At 42.1% G+C, this 21,560-nt stretch overlaps 1 protein-coding gene across 1 annotated transcript; it reads left to right on the top strand.

The window, feature by feature from the left end:
- The first annotated feature begins 589 nt into the window (after window positions 1-589).
- FDX1 (ferredoxin 1) lies at window positions 590-16,099 on the top strand. Its single transcript, XM_002190413.7, has 4 exons — window positions 590-876; window positions 6,534-6,658; window positions 9,415-9,544; window positions 13,002-16,099. Exons 1-4 carry the CDS (start codon window positions 707-709, stop codon window positions 13,114-13,116), a joined length of 540 nt encoding a protein of 179 aa, XP_002190449.5. The 5' UTR covers window positions 590-706; the 3' UTR covers window positions 13,117-16,099.
- Window positions 16,100-21,560: the final 5,461 nt, after the last annotated feature.

The following is a 21,560-nucleotide window of genomic DNA, read 5'->3' as shown; positions in this document are numbered from 1 at the left end:
TGCTGATGCCTGTGTTTTAGAGGTTGGATCCTCTGTCCTAAGAAACATAATGAGGAACTGGGAATTTCTCCATGGTCCTGCCCGGACAGCAGAGGCGGCCAGCTCAGACTCCTCAGCTGCCAGTTGCATTTCCCCGGCAGTTCCACATTATTATATTTCAAGAGAGTTCCAAGCAGCATCGACCACTTGCCCAGTCTGGAGCTGAGCCCACTCCCCTACGGGCCAAACCTCCCAAAGGAGCATTTGGGAAGTAGCGACGACCCTTTGGGTGACTCCAGCGCGTGTCAGCACCGAGTCCTTGCTGTGACGAGGAATCCCTCGTGCACGCGGCCGGGCAGAGGGTCACCACATGCCGGGCTCCAGGGCTCGGCTCTCCCGGGAAGGGCAGAGCCGGCGCTCGGCTCCCGGCCGGGGCGGGGCGGCACAGCGCGAGGGCACCTGAGGGCACCGGGGGGCACCTGAGGGCACCTGAGGGCACCGGGGGGCACCAGGGGGTGGCACCGGGGGGGGGGGCGGCCCTCGCGCCGGCGCCGGCCCCGCCCCTCCGAGCGCTGCCGCGCACTTTGCGTAACCCCGCGGTCACGCCGGCGGGGGCGGGCCGCGCGCTGCGTAAACGGCTACGAGAATCGCCGCCGCGCGCGCTGCGGGCGTAAGCGGCGGGACTTTGCCCCCACCCCGCCGAGCGTAGCGCTCCCGTCCCGCCGCCATGGCCGCCCCGGGGCCGGCGCGGCTCTTCCGGGCCGCCGCCGCTTCGTCCCGCCGCTGGCTCTTCTCCTCCACCTCGCCAGCAGCCGGGCCGAGGCCGGGCTGCAGCGGCGCTGCCGCTGCCGGGAGGGCAGCGCGGCCGTTCAGCCTGTCTGCCCGGGCGGTGCTCAGGTAAGGGAGTCGCGGCCGTGGAGCGCCGGGCGGGCTCTCCGGCGCGGCTGCCCGGGGGCCGGGCCGGACCCGGTCTCGGCGCTGCGCGCAGCCGGGGCTCGCGGCTCCTGTGGCACGGGCCGCCCGTGCCGGGCCGGTGCGGGGTGACCTTCCCGCCGTGCCCCTGACGGTCCCGGCCCCCGCCGCCCCTCACCGGCTGCCCGGCGGTGGCACCGAGGGGGCCCCTGCACCGGGCTGCTCCCCCTGGGGCCGTGCCGGCGGTGCGGGCTGGCTCGGGAGAGGCCCCGCACCGACCCCCGGCGCGGGTGAGGCTCAGGGTCGGTGTGACCCGGAACCGCGTTGGCATGGCTTGTCACGTTATGGAATGCCAAACCAGCGTTTCTGGTGCATAGACTGGCTTTCTAAGAGGTTATGACCTTACTAAAGTTGCACTTGTGTTTCTTTTTTTCTGTTGTTTGATTTTGTTTGGTTTTTTTTCCCCGTGAAAATCTGGCTGGACTTGTGGTAGAAGTATAGTTCATATCAGAGAGATCCTAATACTTAAAGTGTCTTTTGCCTTTGGTATATTTTTTCTGTGCTGAAGAGTACTTTTGCATCTTTCTTCATGGAAGGATGGGATGTGACACTTAGTGCCATGACTTCGGTGGCATGGTCATGTTTGGTAATAGCCTGGACTTGATGATCTCAAAGGTCGTTTCCAATCTGATTGATTCTGTGGTCTGATATAAATGTGCAGAGTTCCTCCTCTCCTAACCTGTACGTATGAGTAGGTATTTCAGAATGCATTGCGTCTGTGGGCATTTAATATTACACAGTCCACAGCTGTAGTTTTGATGCTTAATACAGGTAGTCACAGATTGTTTATGCACTGCCCTCTGGCTTGTAGTTTGTATTTTCAAAGGTCAGGGTCTACAGCTAACTTTCAGTATTTAAAAAGCAGAAGTTTTAAAAGCCTGATGTGCTTGGTTGCCAGAGAAGCTTCCTAGACTTGTAGCAGGACTCACAATCAGCAGCCCAGCATCAGGGGCGTAGCCTGGCCTGTTTCCAGAAGATTGGGATAGTGCTGTTGACATCAAAGCTGTCTCAATAGTTTGCTTTTGAGCTCTCTTGTAGGTGATCTTTGCCTTTATTTCAGCAGATACGTTTGATATGGAGAGAGAGAGAGACTTAACTTTTGTAGCCTAAGACTACCATACGAGATGAGTAAGTTGCTAGTCAGATCTCTTCTCTGAGGGATCCTGCTGCTAATCAGTTGATTTAGAGGTCCCTAATTTGCAGGTTTTGATTACAAAAAAAAAAGATGTAATGTGTTGGCAAGCTTTTTAAAAGGCTATTAAAATAATTTAAAGAAGAATCCTATAAAGCAAAAGCATTTCCTTACCTAATAGTAATGTAAGGCCTGTAATCCCCTCGGGTCTTTCACAAACAGGCTGAATACAGAATGGAATTTTTTTACATCCATTTTGCAAGCACATCAGCAAAAAAGTTTATGCAAACAAGTGTTTTCAATGTTGTTTATATACCCAGTGTCATAACCGGGCTGAGTGAGTTGGGAGAAAAGGAAAGTTCTTGTATATTATTGTTTTCTCCATTTATGTATAAGTTACTTTTCTCTGGGCATCATATTTGAGACCCAGTTCCTGACCTTTATATAATCCACCAGTTTTATTTCAGTAAAAAGATACATCATTGTTTATGTGTGTAAAATTAGCTGTATTTGTGTCTAGAGGATGAAGACATCACTATACAAAACATTACCTGAGATGGTTCCTGTGAGCAGAGGTTTCCAAGGGCTTCAGTGGAGCATCAGGCATTATGTTTTCATTTCCATTTCCTCCTTTCTCTTGCTTCTTTTTTATCCTTTATCCTTCCTTTTAATTTCATGGTGAGCGATAGTTATTTCAGAATTCTTTTATACCAGTCTGGTTATCTGTACAATGTTTTTGGCGCACAGCATAATAATTGCATGCTTTAAAGATTAGTTCAGATGAATAGCTTCTGTTGATTGAGGCCTGTGCTATAGTTTAATTCATGGAACTCCTCAGGCAGTTAGGGCTATTGGATTTGCTGTTTATTAAAGTATCTGAGAATAACAGAGCTGGTCTCACCATGTGCAATACCAGATTAATATGTTTTGTTTGGAGGCATGCAGGAAGTGATTCTTAACTTGGACGTAATAGCTGAAGATTCAAAAGGATAATTCTTTTAAGGGGGAAGAAGTAGTTGTTGAGATTTTTGCAGTATTTACTATTATTTGCATGAGAGGGACAACAAACAGCAGTATGTTTCCTCTGTGCCTTTGCAGTATGCCTAATTTAGGGTATCCTTGTGACGCTTGATAGAAAATGCTGATAGTACTGTGGTCCATGTGAAGAAGTTATTTGTATTTTACATCTGGTGAAAGGCATTTATCTGAGCATGAATTGGGATATTTATGCTTCATACTGATAACACAAAATAAATTGCGTTTTTCCTGATAATCCCGAAGCTATTCATACTTGCATGGACCTGGTTCATGTTTTGTCTTAACTGCCTATGACTGGTTTGCAGCATGTTGGTATTTGGATAGTTGTTTATCTTGATGCAAACAATGTCTGGGTAGGCAAAACCCATTTTATTAGAAATTTATAAAGACGAAATATTGTTTCACGCAGGAGAGATTTATATATTTTTTAATGGTATCCCCCAGGCATTGAGAAGATTGGCTTAGTGTGTGTTTTGAATGTCTGACTAGTCTGATTATTGCATACATACACTTCTGAAAGTATTTTCACCAAGTAAACACCAGAGATGTTTTAAATATTTTGGCTAAGTGAAGAATGATAGAAGGTGGCAATAGCAAAAAACTAGATCTACTGAAAGACTTAAGAAGGCTATATCTAACTTTACACAAATAAATTTTGGTTTCAATTATAAGTAAGGGTGAATTAGATCCTGTTGAAAGATTAATTACTCTGTCAGTTTTTACCAAAAGTCAGTGACCTGGTGGTGACACTTCTATCTCTCCCCTTGCTGTGTGCACCATGAGGCACACGCAGCCACAGTGCAGGTCCTCAACTGGCTGAAGCAAATATCAGTTTTCCTCTATGATAAGGGGATCCCATTGCTGTTTCCTTGCTTTTGTTGTGGGCAGTGGCACTTTTATCAATTTTGCTTTCTGGTCCAGTTGAGTCTACTTTGTTTTTGCGGTTGATTTTCATCCACATTAGGAAAGGAGTTGACTTGTGGTAATACTGGCATAAGGATGATGTCAGGGTGATTTGGACTGGTGATCTCTCAAACCCACATTTTTATACTGCAAACAGATTGGTTTAATCTGATCATGAAACCTAGATTGCGTTATTGCAGCATAAAGTTGCAGTAATACAGCCATTCTAAACTGGTGTAAATTCCATCTGAGGGTCAGATCTGACTCTGCTGGTTCTGACATCTGTGAGGTTATTGACCTTGGCATTCAGCCAGTGCATTCCCAAACCGAGGTTACTGTAGGACAGTGTGAGTGCTGGAGAGATGAGGAACAAAGGAACGAGGGTGTGACTGTTCCTCTTGTGACACTGTGGGGGTTCTATCAGATTCAAGTGTAACCACAGGTGAAGACGGTTTCAAGTGTGTTTTGAAAACTGGGAGGGAGTTCACTTGTTCTTTAGAAAAGTTGCAGGGATCTAATGAATGCCCCTGACATCTTACTGTTTGGTCCATGGTACTTGTGAGTGCCTAATCCTACAATAAAGAGTATGTTTAGGATATTGGAATTAATACTTCATACTTGCCATGTCTATACCTTGGGCAGAGCATACCCAGAAATGCAAGTACATATTGCATTGTGTCTCCTGTCAGAGTTGTTTTTGTCATGTTGACAGAAATATTTCAGCAAAGGAGAGTGTACTTTGAGCTCTGGAAGGGCTTTTTGAGACAGTTTGTAATTACACTGTCAGATGTTAGCTTAGGCTCTCAGAATGTGAATCGGTACCTTTCCAGATGCAGTCTAAACCCATCTGTCTTAAACTCCCAAAGGAGGTGGTGAATTTTGTGCTAGTTTATCTAAGTGGGTGCTTGTTTCCTTGGTTCTGCTGTGGGAGGTGTTAACATAGCTGAGGAATAAAATGAAAAGCAGAGTGGTTTCTTAAACCCCCACAGAATGGTTTGCTAGTGGTCCTTGGATATCACAGGTGACTGTGCAACATAAATCATATTTTGTAAAGATGTATCTTCAAGATTTCTGAGTTTTTTCATAGTACGTGCTTCAGTTGCATTCTGCAGATCAGCAAGGTCAACCCTTTATCAATTATAGTTTTGGAATGAATTTATAGTTAATTGTAGCTTGTGGCTGCCTTCTGTAGAGTGGACTGAAGGATGACAGGAAAAGAATTGAATGTGTATATCATCATAATGAATCATCATGGAGCACACTGGTGCCAATAGAACTTAAGAGTTCTGGTAAGTGTATGAAGTCTATAGCAACAAACATTTGTTGTTTCATAACAAGCCAGGACTTGGATTCCTAAAAACATATTATTTTACAGCCAGTTACAAAATTAATTAGTTCAGTGGTTTTTCAGTATGGTCACTTTCAGATTTTTTTATGTGCAGGTTTGATTTTTCCAGGGGGTAACTTGATTTTCAAGTTTGCATGTTTTTCATATGACATAATAATAAAGGCCCACAGTTAAGAGGAGTGTGGGTAATATGAAGCATGTGGTTCTTAAACATGGATTTCACATGGAAACATACATTTTTGAATTAACTTTTTAGTTCTTCCATTTTTATCTGTCATCTCTTAGTAGATTTTTTCATCCAACAAGTTTTTGTTTTGCTCACTTACTGTAGGAAAGAAAATCTGTTTAAAATTGAACATACTGTTTGTTATTAGTATATTTAAAGCTTTCCTTTAATTTGTGTGTGAAATAAAATAATATAGAATACAAAAAATCAATTTTTTAATGTTAAAAGCTTTAATCTTGAGACATTTTTGTGCAGACAGCAAGTGAATTTTTTCTTAAATAAACAATTGTCTGGAAAGAAAAGGCAAAAAAATATAAAACATTCTTTCCTTGATACCAGTGTAAAAACCTTGTACTTCACTAGAATTAATATTTACAAGATGAACTCCTCAGAGAATCTGTGCTGCAAAACAGCAGAATGTTATTGGACTCTTTCCATTTGTGGGAAGAGAGAAGTATTAAATTTCGGAACTAATAAAGTGAAATACCTAAAACTCTAAGCAGAAATGGGAAAATTTAGAACTTATCATAAATTATAATTATGAGAACAGCAGAAAATTCATAAGTCCAAACCAAGGGTTCACAGAAAGGTGGTGAGAGAAACATTTAAAATGAGCTCATTTATTTGTTAAAAATACAACTATTATGCCTAAAAGAAACTTTGCTGAAAGGCAAAACATCTGGATCCCATATAGCTTGTAGTGACAAAACAAACACCAGGGTTTGTTTTTTTTCTTATTTTTCATGGTCTTTGTTCAGTGTACAGCAGTAAAATCCTGTACCTGTTACATTTTTTAAAAGCCAGTAACTTAGATTTATCTTTTCTTGAAGTTGATAGTAGAAGTATCAACTATTGTTTTAGTAGTATTCAATCAATTCTAAAGTGCTAAAAAATTCTAGGATGCTTTAATTGTATTATATAATTTTCTTTTTCAGTTCAGAAGATAAAATAACTGTTCATTTCATAAACCGTGATGGTGACAAACTAACAGCCAAGGGAAAACCTGGTGATTCACTGCTGGATGTTGTTATTGACAATAATCTAGACATAGATGGTTTTGGTAAGTAGATTCACTGAATATTTTATTCAGTGTCTAGAAATTATGTTCCTCTTTATGCATAAATATTTATAGTATAATTTAGATTACAAAAGACCCTCAAAATCATTGAGTCCAACTGTAAATAAATATTTTATATATAAAACCTAGCTGTACTTCACTTGGGTTTTCTCCCCTTTTTTTCCTCCTGCAGGTGCAGAGAATATTTTGGTTCAAGTTTTAAAAAAATACTTGAGGTGATCTTGGCATGAGTATTAAAGAGGCAAATATGCACAGAGTGCTGTCAAAGTGGAGTCTGAAACATGCCACCTGCAGACCTCTTCTGAGTCGAAAGTTCTATTCTGAAGGCAGCACAGAACTGGTGTATTTCTAACAGTACCTGGTTACTTCTGTAGTGCCAGACTGTCTCAATTTATTATCAGGCTTTTTGTAGCACCACCATATCTATAGCAGAGGAGTACAAAGTGAAAGGAACAACCAAATCCATGTCAGTAAGGAGGGAAGAGCAAGGAGTTTAATTCTTATTAAAGAACTGGGGTAAAGGAGACCTTGTGAAGTTCTGACTTGGTAAGAGTTCTGTTTAAAATCAAAACAGGAGGAAGTTACAACTTCACTGTATTTCTTCAAACTTTTGCACTTTCCATAGTTAGAGTCATAGGATGGTTTGGGGAGGAGGGACCTTTGAAGATCATTCAGTTCCAAACCCCCCCCATGGGTATCTTCTACCAGCCCTTGTTGCTCAAATTACTAGACCACATTGCTCAAAGGTATTAGGTAATTGCAATTAAATGCCTTGGGAAGGTATTTATATGAACACGAGCTGAAAAATTAATAGAACTGAAGCAGAAAGTGGCAGTACATTTTTTAGAACTGAATGCATCATGTGAAGCAATTGGCAAAAAAAACCAGTAGAGTATTGTAGCACAGTTTCAAATTTGATGTGTGTTTTAATTAAGTGCAAAGGAATTTTACTGCTAGTAATAAAATCTTTGATAAGATTTAAAACCTTGTACTTAATATCTGAAACATTTTTTATGTCTGGGAAAAGAAATTGTCTTAAATTTGTAATGCAACTAGCTTTATGTATCACTTATTATATTACTCGTTTAGGCTTATGGCTGGTCTGCTTGTATTCTACAGTAGATATTCTCTTGTCAGTATCAGCTGTGTTAGAGCATTGTGGTAAAGTGGGAAAAAGCAATGCTGTCAATGAAAGGAAGCCAAACTGAAAATTTGGAATACTGTTGCAGTCTTTAATTACAATATGTGCTAGTCCTATTTCTATAGCAGTTTGCTCATGAAACATTGTACTAGGGAAGAGAAATAATGTAGTAAAAATCTATGTTCTGTGCTTAAGAAAAAAGTAATGAGGGGAAAAGTAAAATGTAAATCCTGCTTATTTACTTCTATCACTAGGGGGCATCCCATGTGCATTAACAATAACAGAAATATCTTTGTGTAAAGGCTTACATATCTATTGAATGATTCAGCTGCACTCAATTTGTAATTGCCAGTTTTATGGTTGTGGAAAGACCTTCTACTATTCAAACAGACTGGTCAGTGTCCTTTCCTTCCCCTCTCACCCCTTCCCTCACTTCCCCAACATAAATGGTTCTTAAGCTGCTAATAGGACAAATTTTATTTGACACTTTAAGCTCTGCTTTCTCATGTGTATTTGAAGACATGATATAATTTAAAAATCAAATGTTGTATTACAGGGTCATGCTCACCTTGAATACATGCTTTTGGTTCTGTAGCAGCATGGTGCTTTCTGTGTGGTTCTCATGGTTTAATGATGAGTTCCACTATTTCTTTTCATAGCAGTGGTTATACATACAACCTTGCTTCTCTTATTTCCATGATTACAAAGGTAATGTGGTCACAGTCGTTTTGTTTCTGCTCTCCCTAGAAATAAGTAAATAAATGAAGATTGTCTAATGTGTTATCTGATTCTCTACTGTCAGTTTAAATCAGAGCCTAAGGTTTGTAATCTCCACAGTATTTAGCTGTCACTCTCTTCTTGAAGTTGCATATTTCTTTTTCAACATTGTGGAGAGCTTGGTGCCAGCCCGAGGCACAGGCCAATACGGTGACAGAGACAAATTTGTTATAGCTCAAACTTTTACTGTGCTGTGGTGACCTAATTGCTGCAGCAGGTAGGTGGAGTTGGTGCTTTTGCTGCTCTGCTCCCGCAACTTCTTAGATCCTTGACTTGTACTGGAACACCTCATAATCCATGTAGGCCATCTTTCTCTAGCCTGACTACCATTGCTGTTGTTAATTGTACTTCTGAGGAATTGTTTTTGTGTAGCAGGTGTCTGCTGTTGAACTTCTAGAGAAAACCTTCTCAAAACCATGGGAGAGATTAGAAGGATCAACATTAGAAATAAATGAAGTAGTGTTGATGGACAGCATTGTCTGCTTTTGCATTCTTACAGTAGAAAGCTATTCTTTCTTTAAATTATGGGAAGGGAATTAGTTAAGTATTTTAACTGATTACTTAGCATTTTTAACTGATTATGTAGCACTTTTTAGCTAATTACTTAGCATTTAAGTAAATCTTAGTGCTATAGTAACTGTAGAAATGCTATTAATAGTTGAATGCAGAGTAGGTCTAAGAATGTGGGAATATATGGAACATTAATTTTGCGTATCAGCTGAGACTTCTTGTATGGAACAAACACATGTAGGATTTCTTCAGAAATTCAGCTGCAGCTTCAAACTTGGATTTTCTATTTTCTTGATTTATTTTTCTGTAGGTGCATGTGAAGGAACACTAGCCTGTTCAACTTGTCATTTAATATTTGAAGACCATATATTTGAGAAACTAGATGCAATTACTGATGAAGAGATGGACATGCTGGACCTGGCTTATGGCCTCACAGAAACGTAAGGCAACAGAACATTTCCCTGCATTACTTCTTCAGAGAATGGAAATAAAGGTTTGCAGATGGGGCAGTCCAATACTCTTGGAGCACCTTAATCAGCTTTTAATGAATATATGGATTTTATTACACAAACAGGACTGCCAAGTTTAAACATTTTTGTCTGAATTAGTATTAAAAGATGTCAGTATTGTTTTTGTGACTGAAAAGTGTCAGTACTTGGTCTTCAGAGGGGTCTGGTGCAGAAATGTTAGTGCTAAAGTATGACTGGAAACCCAGTTCCTTCCACGAAAGCTTTGCCACTGCCTGTGTGTGGATTTTCTTATTTTTGTTTCTCCTCCCTTCTGTTTTCACTCCCTTTTTGGTCTGTAGCTAGTTAATGTATTTTATTAATGTGTTTATGTCAGTATTTTAGGTTTTGGTCAGGTCATCTTTTCAGAGTCACAGAAGGGTTAAGGTTGGAAGGGACCTCTTGAAGTCAACTGGTCCAAACCCCCCTCAAGCAAGACCATCTAGATCTGATGCCCAGCACCATGTTCAGAGAGCTTTTGAATATATCCAAGGATGGAGACTCTACCTTCTCCCCCGCCTCTGGTATTTGTGTACCAAGGTTTGCGAAGATCCTTCCTCTAAACCTTCTCTAGGGCAAACAGTGCAGAGATATGTCAGTGTACATACTTGTTATGCTTTGACTCATATCACAGTGATCCTTGTGCACACAAAGCAGATTCCTTTTTGTGAGAAACTGATCCTGAAGTGTGCTCTGACTGCTGATAGGCATTAGGATTAGATTAGTGGTGCTCTAAAAGTAAGCCTCTGTTCTGCATCCACCCCCACCATCACACAGCTACACATCTTCTAGTTAGGGTGTTAATCCTCATCACAGATCCATTCCTGGTGGGCTGTTGTACTTGCTGGTGCACAAGTAGCCATTATCACAGAACATGCCCACACAAAAAGTAGGAATCTGTGCCTTAAGAGGTTTCACAAGCCCTTTCCTTTGTTTTTCAACAGACTCTTTCCAAGGATGTCAGAGGCTTTATACCTGGTCTGTATAGCATAGAGTTTGTGTCTCTGCAAAGAAGTACTTTGAAATAGTTTGTCTGTCTCTTTATAGGAGTAAAAGGATACTCATCATTTCTACATGACACTGTCTCACTTCAGCCAAATTTGTACATTCATGTGAGACTGGAAAGGCAAAGAAGTCAAGCTACGAGAAACTTGTAGCTTCTTTTGTTTTATCATTTTTCCTGTCTCACAAAAACCCATTTTCAGTTTAGAAAAAAACCCATAAGCCTATTAAGCCTGCCACCTACCATAATAAAGAGTAACTTTTAGGCTCAGACCCAAATAATTCCTAAATAGCTCTGGGGGCATGTGATCTAATGAAAACATTTTTTCTTTGGCTAAACTTAAACCTTTTAAGTAAAGGTTTAAAGCAAGGAGATATTACTGAAGAATTGGAAAGCAGCAGCAAACCAGAACTCTGTTTAAGTGTTTTCTTTTCCCCTCCAAGTTCTTCATACCAAATGAAGTTTTACACCCTGTGAAGGTGTTTGGTACTTCTGTTAGGTTTTCCTAGCATCACATATGGCCAGGGACCTTCTGTTTATGTGAGAGGATGACTCTTCTGAAAGACAGATCTCTTAAGTGGCTGGTAGTTGCTGCAGGTTACCTGGACTCCTGTGCTGACGTAAAGTTGTTTAATGGAGATGCACTTCTATGCTCTGTCATAGGTATAAGCATAGCAGCTTATTCTTGTCAATGACTCTATTTTGGAAAATTTCAGCCAGCAACTGCCATGAAAGCTCATGTTTTTTAAAATTAAGGATTAATTAGGTTAAAGTGAAATTGTTTTGATCAACTGCAGAACAGTAGAAAGTAGTAAGATGGGGGAGTGCAAAACCTGGCAAGTTAAAATAAAAATAGTAAAGCAAAAAATAAGATGAGAAACAGCTTGCAAAAAGTAAGCAAATATTTTTGTTTCTAACCCATCAGCAGCAGGAAACTTTGTCTACATGTTGAGCCAATGGGTGATGTACATAAAATAGAAAAAGATAACATAAAAGCCAAGTTTCTTTTGCATTGTTATCTGTAGAGGTTTTATGGGCTGTCCGTGTACTGGATGGTTTCTTTGCAGAGGGTGTCCTAGTGTATTCTGTGATCTTCTTTCAAACCAATGTGTCCATAGAAGTAGTATTACTCACACTAATTAAACTAAAAATTTCTTCTATTATTCATATAAGTCACTGAGATCAAGAAAGATCTCGCTGTTCATGCAGTTTACTTAGATCTAGAAATTGTTTACTAAATTGAGGTGCAACAGCATAAGAACAGAGGCCCTGTAAAGTAATTGGTTAAACCACACCCCTGCCCCCCACCAAACCTTTTAACAAGAAGTATTAAGCTGCTTGGTAAGAGGAGGTGATCAACAGCATGATGTAAAAGTGATTGGTGTTTGGTTTTAATTAGTGCGAGCATCCTTGTGAAAGACTTAGAAAAACACAGTGAGGAGTAAGGGTTGTTTACAGTACTGTGTTAATATCATCTGCCTGTGAAAACATGCAAGAGGATTTTATATTCTTGAGCAATAGGAAATTACATTTGGAGTTAAAAAGCAAATGCACATAAATGCATGTGGAGAGGTGGATAAAAGAGTGGGAACTTGACATTCTTGAAACAGGCTATCAGCTAGTTAGTGTCTTGTCAGGGACTGGTGCTATGGAACATTGCCCATTCTTGCTCATGTCTTTAGTATTCTATACTTAAATACTGAGACATAGACGTTGAATTAAAGTTATCCCAGCAATAAAAGCAGCTTGTGATGTCTGCAGAGTTGTATTAAACCTTCTGGTTTTAATTGCTTGAGTACAACATCTGGTTTGCTCATGCTGAATGATAGGTATAGAAATTAAGGATGACATCTCCTCTGGTGCCTTGAGTGTTTTATCCTTCTCCTTCCTATGTTTCTTGTCTTTTCACTCTTACTTTTCTGGCTTACACCCAATCTTGAGTTTTTTAGTTTGAGAACATTGAGCTCTGGATGGAGGGGCTAGGGTTTGTTTTTTCCGAGGCTTTCATTCAGATTCATCTCTTCAGAGGTGCCAGATGTCCCTTGGGAGATCAAGCATCGCTCCCTGCACTGGACTGACCTATTAGTGATCCACAGAAAAGGGAAGGGTCACCCATATCCTGCATTGTCTCAGTGAGCAGGAAGTACTCAGTTGTGGGACTTTCCAGTGTGCTGAGCTCTGTTCTGGCTGTAAATCCTGGCTATTGCCACACAGATCCTTGTGCTGATGCACGTGGTTCACTCTGTGCTGGATTAAGGCCCTGCACAGAAGTGGCTGTTCCTAGTTCATGGTCTGTTTGGGATGGCTGAGTGCTGGAGATGTAAGGGGGTAAATGGTACTAGATGGCTGGTGGGCTAGAACTAACAATAATGTCCTGTTTCCCCACAGATCACGTTTAGGCTGCCAAATCTGCTTGAAGAAGTCAATGAATGATATGACTGTTCGAGTACCAGAAGCTGTGGCTGATGCTAGACAATCAGTAGATATGAGTAAAAACTCCTGAAAGAAAATATCCTAGGGGTTTTAAAGAAGCTTAATTATTTTTATAACTTATTTTTAAATGTGTAATTAAATATGGAAATTTACATAATTGTGAGTTATTTTATATGACTATCAATATTAGATTAATGCTATTTTAATTTTCTTTATAGAACCTCTTATATTTTTACGCTTAAAATGCAATAATACTTCTTATAAATAATCATTGGATTATAAACATTAGCAAGTGTATTACAGATTTAATATAACATTATTCTGCCAAAACATTTAATGACATTTAAATACTGGATCACTTGTGCAGGACTTCTCCTAAAACAAACTCTGAGCATTTCTAGGTGTCAGACCTGAATGTGTAAGAGAAGAGAACTTGTAGGACTGCATGGGGTCTTTTTGAACTGTTGCCATTAAAGATGGTATGCTCAGAGCTAGTTAAAACTCTCAGTAAATATGATACTTCCTCAGCAAATAGTAGATTTTCAGGATAGGAATTTTCCAGACTTTGAAATCTTAATGAGATGTGGCAAATATTTTGTGAAAATACTACTAAACCCATGAGTTCTAGGGGCTGTGTTACAGTTTAACCCAGCAGGCAGATAAATGCCGCACAGCCATTCACTTGCACCCCACCACTGCCCACCCCCCTTCCAACTGGGATGGGGGGAAAGACTTGGAGGGGAAAAAGTAACACTGATATGTTGAGATAAAGACTGTTTAATAGGACAGAAGCAGAAAGAAAAACAACAGTAATGATGACAAAATACGTAAAATTAGTAAGGCACAACGTGATTGCCCACCACCTGATGACTGATGCCCAGCCAGTTTCTGGGCAGTGACCCTTGGCCAACTTCTGCTCCAGTTGATATTTCGAGCATGACACTATATAGTCTGGGACCTCCCACTGGTCATTGGGGTCAGCAGTCCTGGTTTTGTGCACCCCCACAAGGTGAGGTGAGACTCTGAAAAGGCCTTGATGGAGTTGTTGCTAAGCCATGTTTACGTTAAAACACACTGTGTTATCAACATTATTCTGATTCTAAATCCAAAGCAGCACTGTACCATCTACTGGGAAGAAAATCAGCTCTCCCCAAAGTGAAACCAGTACAGGCTGATGCAGGATGCTGGCACCTGCAGCTTAACCCTGACCCAAAAAATATGTCAGTAAACTTCAATAATATTTACATTTGACTACACCACAAATACTGCAGTAGACCAGGCTTAGAAGAATGAATCCTTGGAGCTGTGTAATAGGAGAACATACCCAGTGGAATTACAATTTACCCATCACAAGCTCTTATTGTTCTCTGAATATGACTGAGTTGGGATTGAACAGGGCAACATTTGCCAACATCAGATTTGTTCTGAAATCTTTATTCCTTTTTAGTTTTGAGATGGTGCAGGAAGCAGTCTGATGTTAGCTAGGGTGTTCAGCTTGAAGAAATTGCTTGATTCTGGGCCTTGCTTGCGGAATCTTCAGTAATGGTTGATGCAAAATGACCAAGTTTATTTGTTTCATAAAAATGGCCTAGGTTCTCCAGAAGGTGTAGGGAAATCCCTGTGGTGAGATGTGTCTGCATTGATGATGAATTGATAAAACAATATTCCAGTTGAATATTGTTTTAGTCTTTCTAAAGTAGCCCAAATAAAATAATGTTTCTAAGACTACTATTATCTCCAACTTTACATAAATACTTATGTGAACTGGTTATCACCAGTAATTATTAACTTCTGATTTTTTGGGCATTTATATATATATATATAAACAAACCACATTTGTTTACATTTGGATGATCTAGTGCATTCATTAATGGTTTGAACTGGTAACAATGCCATGTGGACATTTTTTGTTGTATTATTATATGTATGGAGGAGAGAAAAATTATTTTTATGGTGTCAAATACTGGGATTATTTTGAGCATTGTAAAGAGGAAAAAAAGTTCCTCTGTGTTATAAGAATGAATATTTTCTAGAACTGTATTGAAAATAGATGTGGATTAGATTATTTTATTTTTCTCTTAGTTACCTAATTTCCTTCTGTTACCTTTCAACTTTGTCCTAATGCAAGGTATACCAATTGTGGTCTGCTCAAAACTTAATCATGTAGGAGTTTCACAGTACACTTCTAATGTAATCTGATTCAAACTAAGACTTCAGAATTTAAATTTCCAGGCTTTTGTGAGGGGTCTGGAAGAGAGAGGAAGGTTAGGGAGAAGGGTGGGCATAAGTTGAAGAAATGTTCTGAAGATGCTGCTGTCTTCCTCTTCTGCTGCTGTGACACTGGCCATGACTGAGAGGTTGCCCTCACACAGTCAGACATTAAGGTAAATCTCACCTTGTATTGCCTTTGTCCTGAGCTCATTTATATACAGTTATTACTATTAAATCTTGAGGTTTTGGGGTTTTTTACATGACACAGCTCATTGGCTTCCAAGAGGGGGAGCTTGGGTCATAACCAGATGTGTTGTGCATTTGAATATCAGAAAGAAATATGAGGTTACAGTATACCTGTGAGATTTAGGGATAGATGTTGATATTTATTGAGTTTTGGGCTCTTCTTGGTTTTTTGGTTTGGTTTTATGGGGGTTTTTTTCATTTGGTTATTTGGGTTTTTTTTTTTCATAAAGCACCAAGTACTTCTTGTGGGAATCTTGAAGTGCTTAACACTGTGTTAAACAAATGTGGAACAGCTCCCAAGTGAGTTTTCTTTCTAAGCCAAGGTAGTTTCATTGTGTGTTTTGTGTGACAGCTTCTCATTACAAAGACTTTGACTCTCCTACAGTGTGCCTGTGGAATGAATCACTCATCACAGCAAGGCAAAAAAGGACACTTAAAAGTTCATTTTGAATTCTAGAGGTATCCCATACTGCATGCAAATGGAAATCTCAGAACACAAAGGAACTGACTTGTAGTCCCCAAAATGCACAGCTCAGAGATAATAGTTTATTGTCAAAATTATTTGCAAATAAATCTTATTTTTAACCTCTTTCTGACACCTCTTGTTTTGTGGATTTTTCTTCTTCTCTAAGCTATTGAATATATTTCTAGTTGAAAAATGGAACTTAGCCATTAATGGTGCACTTTAAAGTGTAAGTGTGAATTTTTGTGCAGTAACACACAATTATAGCATCAAAATTTGTTGAATACATGTTTACTTCCCTGTTCAAATAAAGATTTCAGGTAATTTGCTTTCTAAAACCATTTCCTTTCTCTGTTAAAAGATGGGGTCAGTGGGTTTCTTCTATCTCTCTCCATCAAAAAAATAAGGAGCAAACCAAAACTGACTGTTTCTTTTGTGTTGTAAACTGAACTTTAGAAGCATACTTGAAGTCTGGGGCTGGTACAGGCCTTTATTTCACAAGCATTGAGGGAATGGTGGGTTGCAATGTCTTCTGTTACTGGTGGGTAAAAAGGTTCTTTGGATTGAGTTGTGTTTGTGAGAAAGGCCAAAGCCATCCCTCTGCCTTTTCAAGAGTGTGGGGGAGCTTGTCTGTGGCTCTCAATTGTGTCCTTTCCCTCGGCTACCCTAAACTGCAGTCAGGCCCAGCCAGCAGTGTCTGTGACGTTTGGTGTGTTTGTGTGGTATCTCAAGGGGAAAGAAAGGTGTGCCTTGCATTATTCCCACACCACCACATCTTATTATGGCAGAAGTTCCCATCACCTAGACTGCAGGCTGTTGTGAGAGTGAAAAAGGCAAGTTCTGTAGGCAGTTTGTGGCTTCTCAGACAAAAACTAAATCTTGAAAGTTCATTATTTTTGGCTAGGGGGCTCCAGAGGATTTAAGACAGCCATGTCCAAACCCAATTCACATTCCAGTTGGGCACAAGTTGAAAAGGCTGTATCCAAAAAAGCTGCCGGGAAGAAGCAGTGCTTGCCCTTCTCACAGGTCCAGGCTAGAGTGTAGGGGAGATTTCCTGCAGCCTATATTTTGCCCTTGCAATGGACAATATGTTATACAAAAAAAATCCTCATTTCTTGGGAGAAGAAAGAAATAAATCTTTAAAGGAGGAGAAGAGATGCTCAAGTTGAGTCAGTGAGTTACTAAATAGTAGAAAACATTGAGACGAGTGCTGCTGTTTGAGATGATTTCTCCTCAAGTGATCTGAAAAGTTGTGTGAGTGAATTTTCTGCATCGTGGCTGGGGCTGTGGCCTCAGGGTGGCCGTGTACAGCTTGCTGTGGGCTGCAGTGCCTCGGTGCTTTCCCTCCCTGTTGTACTGCCAGGAGAGTGATGAGAGGCATGGTCCATCCGTAGGCAAACGGGCATTAGAAGTATAAATGGTGACATTAAAAGTAACCCTGAGATTTACTTTCTAATCTGCTGGTCACCACTTGATTTTTATAGAGTTAAGCAGAGGTTTTTGATGTGAACTAGTCCACATTTCAAAATGTCTTGTAAGTCATTTCTAGCCGGCAGTGGTTTAGCATTTGCAGCTTCAACTCTTCATCAGAAGGCTGTTGGTTTATTGTGCTTGACCAAGCGTCTCCGGGGCTGCCCTTTGCAGTTCTGGAAGTTCTCTTGACCCCAGCCCAGCCAGAAAAAGGCTGTTCCGTGCTTTTACACTGCCCCTGTGCTTCCATGTGCTCAGGTCCAGCCGGCATCCTGTTCCCTGCGCGTATCCCTTCCACAGCGCGGTGCCTCCTCCCCGAGCCGGCATTAGGGCTCGGCCCCGCATCTGCGAGGGATGCTAAAGTCTAGAACGGGGTCTGAGCAGACTCGGTGCCTCCTTCTTTGGGTCCGCTCAGGTACAGCGGGGCCGTCTCGTTTGTGGTTCTCTCAGAGATCGTGTGTTCCCGACCTGGCCTCGGCCGGTGCTGACCCCGGGCGGTAAATCCCTTCAGCACAGCGCTCCGGGGATTAGGACCCGCGGGTGGGAGCAGCGCAGCGTGCTAGAGCAGCCGTGAGGGACAGTACCTCAGGCACGCCCCGGCGGGAGCTGCTGGCGGTGCGGGCTGTGGCTGTGCGGGCTGTGGCTGTGCGGGGAACGCGGAGCTGGCGCTGGGAAAGCGCTATTGCCGCCCCGGGCCGGGCTGCGGCAAGGCTTGGCGTGTGTGCCCAATCAGCCACAGCCGATAGGAGACAAGGACGCACAGCCGTCGGTCACAGCGCACGGAACGCGTCGCCAGCCATCTGCCCCGTGAGCCCCAGCCCCGCAGGCACTCGCACCTTCGGCTGGGAGCTGCCGGGAGCCCTGCCGGTGGGACTGGTGGCTTCCCGGACAGTCCTGGGAGCAGCCCCATCGCGGGCTCAGGCGGCTCTGGCGTGGCCATAGGGGCTCCCCTGCTTGTCACGGTGCGCTGCTTCCATGTCCTGGGGGCAGTGATCCATCAGTCACATAACCTAACACTATTCAGCGTGGGACACTTGTGCTCCTGGTTTCTCCAGCGCTGCAGCAGGCAGCAGAGCATGTGTTACACAGGAGAAGTGGTAACAAGCGGGGATGCTGGTCCATGTTAAGTAACCTCTTCCAGATACTCCAGGGAAGCATGCAGGCACCTGTGGCGGCTGTACCTGTTTGCAGCAGGTTCTCCTCCTGTTGGCAGCAAACTGCCACTGGCAGCCGGTGGGCTGAAATCTGAGTTTGGAGAAGTCTGCCATCGCACTGAAGGAAATACCAGGCTACAGATGGCATTCCTCCTTCAAGATGTGTTTGATGAAAAATACCTCTTCTTAAGGATACAGTTTTGGATCAAACAAATATCCAGATAAGTTGGATGTTCTTGCTCCATCCAAGTGCATCTGAGCAGACTCAGGGGCAGGTTAGCAGCTCGTTTTCATTTTACTCTTCTTCAAGGAACAGCCCCGCTTTGCATAGGTAAGCTAGCACTAGCTTTTGATATGGTGAGTGCTCACAGGCTTTACTGGGAATGGGTTGGAAGAAGAAGGGCATTCCCTTTCTAGAAAACTTTGACTGAAGGGAAGAAAGAGAAGACCAGACACAAGATCACAGCGATGCAGCTGCAGCTTCTCAGATCCAGGAGAGGGGCAGACATGTCCCACGCAGGGAGCAAGCAATGAGTTTTGGCTGCAGATTAAAGGAGAAGGTGTCATTTCAGAGGAATGTTTAGCAACAGTTGAAAATAGCTATAAAAGAAAACAAATGTCACAGAGACAAGGAATATGGTAGCTCAGAGTGACAGGGAAGCTTGTTCAGGCTGTGGTTCAGTTCCAGGGACTGATGACTGTCAGGAGGGAGCACAGCAGGGGATGGCTGGAGCAGGAGAGTTTCTGCTTCAGATTTCAGCACTTTTTTGTTTTTTTCTGCCAGCCTAATTGAGTTGTTATGATCATCACAGCTTTTGGAATAGCATCAGAAAATCAGGAAAAACATGTTTTTTCCCGGCATGGAGAAATAAAAGCAATCAATGTCCCTTGTCTTGAAGTTTCCTGCCCTTTTGGGGCCGTCCTTCAAGGAGGAGGGCAGCAACAGGAGTCTCTGCGGCAGAGGTGTGGGAAGCAGAGCTGCCCTGAGGGTGAATGTTGTCCTGGTAGGGAAGCTCAGGAGTCTGGGATCTCCCTCTGCTAAGTGATGTTTGCAGAAAATGTTTTTCCAGCTTGAAGAGCTTGTGTCCGAGCATTCAATGTGAGTTTCACATTAAATATTACCTTCATTAGATACCTCATCACTGGTCTTTTATTCTCTACTATTTAGCATTTTATCAAATATACGGTTAAAAAGGTTGGGAAATAGCTAGCTTCAAAGTTGCTTGCTGTAACACTTACTTTTGGAGGTAAAAATGCTTAAAGGGGACACAAGACATCAGAGATCAGCAGCACACAGAAATGAAGGGGAGAAAGCCAATTACTGGGGAGCAGGAGTTAATTCTTAGAGTAAAAGTACAGGGTAACCACTAGATATTTGCTGTGGTATTTCGCTGCTTATATAACTGGTTAATTGGTGCTGCCAACTGCCCAGCACTGGGCTGCTCTTGGTTTACCATAAAGCCACCCATGTAGAATACTTCTAATCCATTTCTACTTCCTTCCAGCTGAAGAGTCTCCATAATGGCTCTAATCACAGGAAACTTGTAACATTAGAATTCCCCTGAGGGTCAGGTATCAGAAATTCTTACTCTTTGGCAAAATAATTTCCCCAAATCTTTTAGCCAGTGAATAAAAAAGCAGCTCAGCTTGAGCTGCAGTGTAACCTGTGCAAGTGCAAGTGACCCAGGACCTGATGTAGTGCCCAGTGCAGGCACAGGCAGCAGTTTGTGTTTCCTGCAATGAGGTGCTACTTACCAGACCAATAGGGATTTTTTAGCTCCTTCAGATCTGGAGTGCACTCAAAAATACACAGGAAGGTCCTTTTGCTGTAAACTCATGGTCACCTTCAAGCCTGGATGGAGACCCACGTTATTTAAGGAGTTCATTCGTGCTAGAAAATTTGGGTGGATACTGCTCTGACAGCATGTATGAATCTGTAAACACTTGACCCAAATCCACTGAGGGAAGGAAAAGACCCTTTGCCAATCCTTGCCACTTGCTCCTCATCTCTCCAAAATAAACACGCTGGTATATTTTGGTTTAGCAAAAGTGTTTAAACAAATTGCATTTGACACAAGTTAAATTCAGTAATATTTCAAAAGTGAAAACCACAATATTCCTTCAAGAGCACACTGAATATTTAGATATTAAAAAACTCCACCTGGCCAGACCCCACTGTGGCATGCACTGAGTTCCCAGCCCTCTCTGCTGTTACTTCCTACACTGATTGTACAGGAGATCCCATGATTTATTGACTCCCACTCCACTGCCTGCAGCTTCTCATGACTTCCACTCACTCAGAGGGTACATCTGTTAGGTTTTTCTTCTGCTCAATTTATGTCCTTTTTATAGTATTCCTTTGTCAGAGAGACATCAGGTATGCTGCAAAAAAATTTTTATATCACACAAGTCAATATTTGCACTGAAAGTGAGCTCTGCTCATTTCAATAATGAAAATGTTCAGCTTTATCTTACTTTCCAAGTAAGAGAACCATGATGCCTGGAATCCTGGTGGGGTAAACTGCTGGTAAACTGAAATACAAGCTGTGCAGGAGCTGCCAGAGGAAAGAGGGAAGGGGTGCAGGAGCAGCTCCTGGTTGCAGTGCTGTGTCACTGGATGTGGCCCCTACTCCATGTGCAGGAGCTGTAGGAGGTCATGGTTTGACCCCAGCATGACACTGCTGTGCAGCTCAGCATTGGAGGAGCTGCACAAATTAATTAGTGGAGTAAATATTCCCAGAGCCACACAAAGCCAGAAAACCTCAGGTCTCTGCTGTGTGGCTTCCACCAGAGCTCCTGCTGGAAGTGCTGGAGCTGCGTTGGGTGGCTGAGCAGAGAGCAGGAGACAATTTAATTGGTGGCTGTACAAAAAAGCCGCATCCAAACAGCTCCATTCCGCCCCACGGCCTCCGTACGCTGCCTCTGCCAGGCACAGCTCTCTGTTCATGCTGTTGGCTTGGATGGGCTCCT

Source organism: Taeniopygia guttata, chromosome 1, assembly GCF_048771995.1.
Source record: "Taeniopygia guttata chromosome 1, bTaeGut7.mat, whole genome shotgun sequence".
Lineage (NCBI taxonomy): Eukaryota > Metazoa > Chordata > Aves > Passeriformes > Estrildidae > Taeniopygia > Taeniopygia guttata.
This window is presented reverse-complemented; position numbering and strand designations above follow the sequence as displayed.

Coding starts and splice junctions, on each gene's coding strand:
- FDX1 (XM_002190413.7), top strand. CDS start 707: ATGGCCGCCCCGGGGCCGGCGCGGCTCTTCCGGGCCGCCGCCGCTTCG. Junction 877..6,533: donor TCTGCCCGGGCGGTGCTCAG/GTAAGGGAGTCG, acceptor TTTCTTTTTCAG/TTCAGAAGATAAAATAACTG. Junction 6,659..9,414: donor TCTAGACATAGATGGTTTTG/GTAAGTAGATTC, acceptor ATTTTTCTGTAG/GTGCATGTGAAGGAACACTA.